This window comes from Galeopterus variegatus, unplaced genomic scaffold (genome assembly GCF_000696425.1).
Source record: "Galeopterus variegatus unplaced genomic scaffold, G_variegatus-3.0.2 Scaffold6958, whole genome shotgun sequence".
In the NCBI taxonomy this organism is placed as follows: domain Eukaryota; kingdom Metazoa; phylum Chordata; class Mammalia; order Dermoptera; family Cynocephalidae; genus Galeopterus; species Galeopterus variegatus.
Window position 1 is genome coordinate 13,029 of NW_007733069.1, and position 2,812 is coordinate 15,840.

Consider the following 2,812-nt stretch of genomic DNA (forward strand, 5'->3'; position numbering starts at 1 on the left):
TCCCCCCAAAAATAGACTCGAAATGCCAGTATCTTTTGACACTTCAATTCTTCTTTTAGCAGTGATCATTCAATAAATAGTCTTGAATGTCAGCAAAGTTTGTGCATTATGATCTTGACAGCTTTGACTTGGATAAAGAAAAAACAGAAACTAAGTAGATGTTCAGCAGTGAGAAAAGAGTTAAAACAAAACATACACACACAAGCACACAGAGATATAGACATGGATGTATATGTACATATATCTACCTATCCCCCATCTAGAGATGAATTCAATGGAATATTAACAGCCAGAGAAAACATTTTAAAAGAACCTTTAATGAAATGAAATGAAGTTCAAGAGTATGTGTGTGTATAAGTATACACGCACATTTATGTGTGAAAAGCAGATATAAAAACAGTATGTACATTATAATACACAGATATGACATATGCATAAGAAAAATACTGAAGCCAAAAATGTTTCAGGTAGTTCTTGGAAAATACTGCGCAGGTATGGATAAAAATGTCTCAGGAAGGTATGAATGATCATTAGGACTGATTACTGGTGGCATTAGTTTTCTTCTGTTAACTTGTCTGCTTTGTGATTTTTTTTCCTGTAGTGAAGCTGCATTGTTTTTCTGACAACAGGGAAAAGTACAGGAAGTGGGCACAGAGGAAAGGGGTGATAAACAGTGTTTAATTCCAGCAAAGGACCAAGAACAGCGAAATACTACCATTTGCATTGAATCAAGCTGGCCAAGACACACACGCGCACACACAAACACACCCACACACAAACACACGTGTGCACGCGCACACACACATCGATTACAGTGAACAGGAGACTATGGAGGGGAAATGGGCATACTCATTTTACTAGCTGTGCTGGTTGGCACGAGTGCAAATCTGTACAATGCTTATGAAGGGGTCCTTTTGTCAACACACAGGAAAAGTCTTTAAAATGTCTCTATGCAGATCCTGCAAGTCCACAGTTAAAGAGACCACCCAGGATGATAGCAAAGATTTGGCTTGACAAGGAAGGATTCACTCATCAGAGCACGCAGTGTTGGTTTTAAACACAGGGAAAGAACTAGGCACCACCTGAATGTCTAACAATGCCGGAATGATTACAGAAATGTTAAGGTCCATGGATACACTGGAGCACTCTGCAGGCACTGAAGATGACGTTTCATAAACCTGTTGAATAACATGGAAACAAATTCAATGGATTGATTTTTGTTTGGTTTTAGTTGCTGAAAAAGCAGGTTAAGAAACACCACATACATGAACCATTCTATAACAGTGTGTTAAAAGGGAAGGTGGGGTGGGGGTAAGAAAGGGAGGGAGCAAGAGGAAGAGAGCCTGAAAAAGCAGCACACCAAAAAAGTAAAAGTGGTTCTCTCTGGGTGGTAGATCATGGGGAGCAAATACTCTCTTGGTTTTCCCTCATCTGATTTCCTTGTCCTGTCTGAGGTTTCTACCATGAAATTGTATCACCTGTGCAGTAAACAAAGAAATAAAGAAAAATGCCTTTTAAACCAAACCACAGGGAGAAGGGGCAGCCTTTAACCTGTTAAATGGCACAGATTAGTAAAATCATTCACAACGCCCTCGGTGGGTGTGGGGGGGGGGGGGGGGAAGGGGACTCTCTTGGTTTTCCCTCATCTGATTTCCTTGTCCTGTCTGAGGTTTCTACCATGAAATTGTATCACCTGTGCAGTAAACAAAGAAATAAAGAAAAATGCCTTTTAAACCAAACCACAGGGAGAAGGGGCAGCCTTTAACCTGTTAAATGGCACAGATTAGTAAAATCATTCACAACGCCCTCGGTGGGTGGGGGGGGGGGGGAGAGAAAGGGAAAGAGAGAAGAGGACAGAAAATGGGAGAAGGTAGGAAGTGGTGAGAGGGGAAGAGCAGGAGGGGGGAAGAGGGAAGCGAAAGAGCAGGGTAGGGAGAAAAGGAGGAATGGTGGGAGAGAGAGAGAAAGAGAGACAGAGACAGAGAGAGACCTGCACTCCCAATACAATACACTGCTGGTGGGTTAGGGGGTGGGATGGTGGGGGGGTTGTAAACCGGGTAGGAGCCAAGGTTTGACTCTGCTGGCTGGGCCGCTCCTACGATGTCTTCATCGCAAGGTGGCCTCCTCGTCGGTGTCGTCCTCGAAATCCTTGACGTCAGCACTGGTGGACTGCCTGGCCCAGGCTCCCCTTTCGGCCTCTCGTTCTTTGTGCGACTTGAATCTCCCGACGAAAATTTTGCGGTAGTTCAGGAACATGCCATTCATCGCATCGATGGCCCGCTCGGCGGACTCCTGCTTCTGGAAGTGCACGAACCCATAGCCCTTGGGACCCTTTTCGTCACAGGCCACTTTGCAGGAGAGGATGTTGCCGAACGCCGAGAAGATGTTGTACAGCGCCTTGTTGTCGATGGTCTTGCCCAGGTTCTTGATGAAGACGTTGCCCACCCCACTCTTGCGGAGCGACGGGTCTCTCTGGGACCACATGATGCGCACTGGCCTGCCCTTTATGACATCAAAGTTCAGGGTCTCTAGGGCCCGCTTGGCGTCCACCGGTTGCTGGTAGTTGACATACGCGTATCCCAAGGAGCGGCGGGTGATCTTGTCCCTGCAAATGCGGATGGACAGGATGGGCCCGGCTGGGCTGAATTTCTCATACAGCATTGCCTCGGTCACCTCAGGGTGCAGGTCTCCCACGTACAGCGAGGCCATGGGAAAGTCTGGGTTCCCTTCGGGGCCCCCGCCGGTCTCAGCATCCGCATCGGCATCTGCAGCGGCGACAGTCGCCGCTGCCGCCACCTCCTCATCCTCATCC

General features: G+C 46.9%; 1 protein-coding gene and 1 long non-coding RNA gene across 2 annotated transcripts; both read right to left on the reverse strand.

Moving 5' to 3' along the window:
* Window positions 1-297: 297 nt before the first annotated feature.
* On the reverse strand, window positions 298-1,604 carry LOC103606919. Its single transcript, XR_551924.1, has 2 exons — window positions 1,361-1,604; window positions 298-1,178 (listed from the first exon to the last, which is right to left on the reverse strand). It is a non-coding gene; the product is annotated as an uncharacterized LOC103606919 (long non-coding RNA).
* A 316-nt stretch (window positions 1,605-1,920) lies between these two features.
* LOC103606920 (polyadenylate-binding protein 1-like 2) lies at window positions 1,921-2,762 on the reverse strand. The gene has a single exon (XM_008591480.1). The coding sequence runs from the start codon at window positions 2,707-2,709 to the stop codon at window positions 2,107-2,109; it is 603 nt and encodes a 200-aa protein (XP_008589702.1). The 5' UTR covers window positions 2,710-2,762; the 3' UTR covers window positions 1,921-2,106.
* Between the last annotated feature and the right edge of the window lie 50 nt (window positions 2,763-2,812).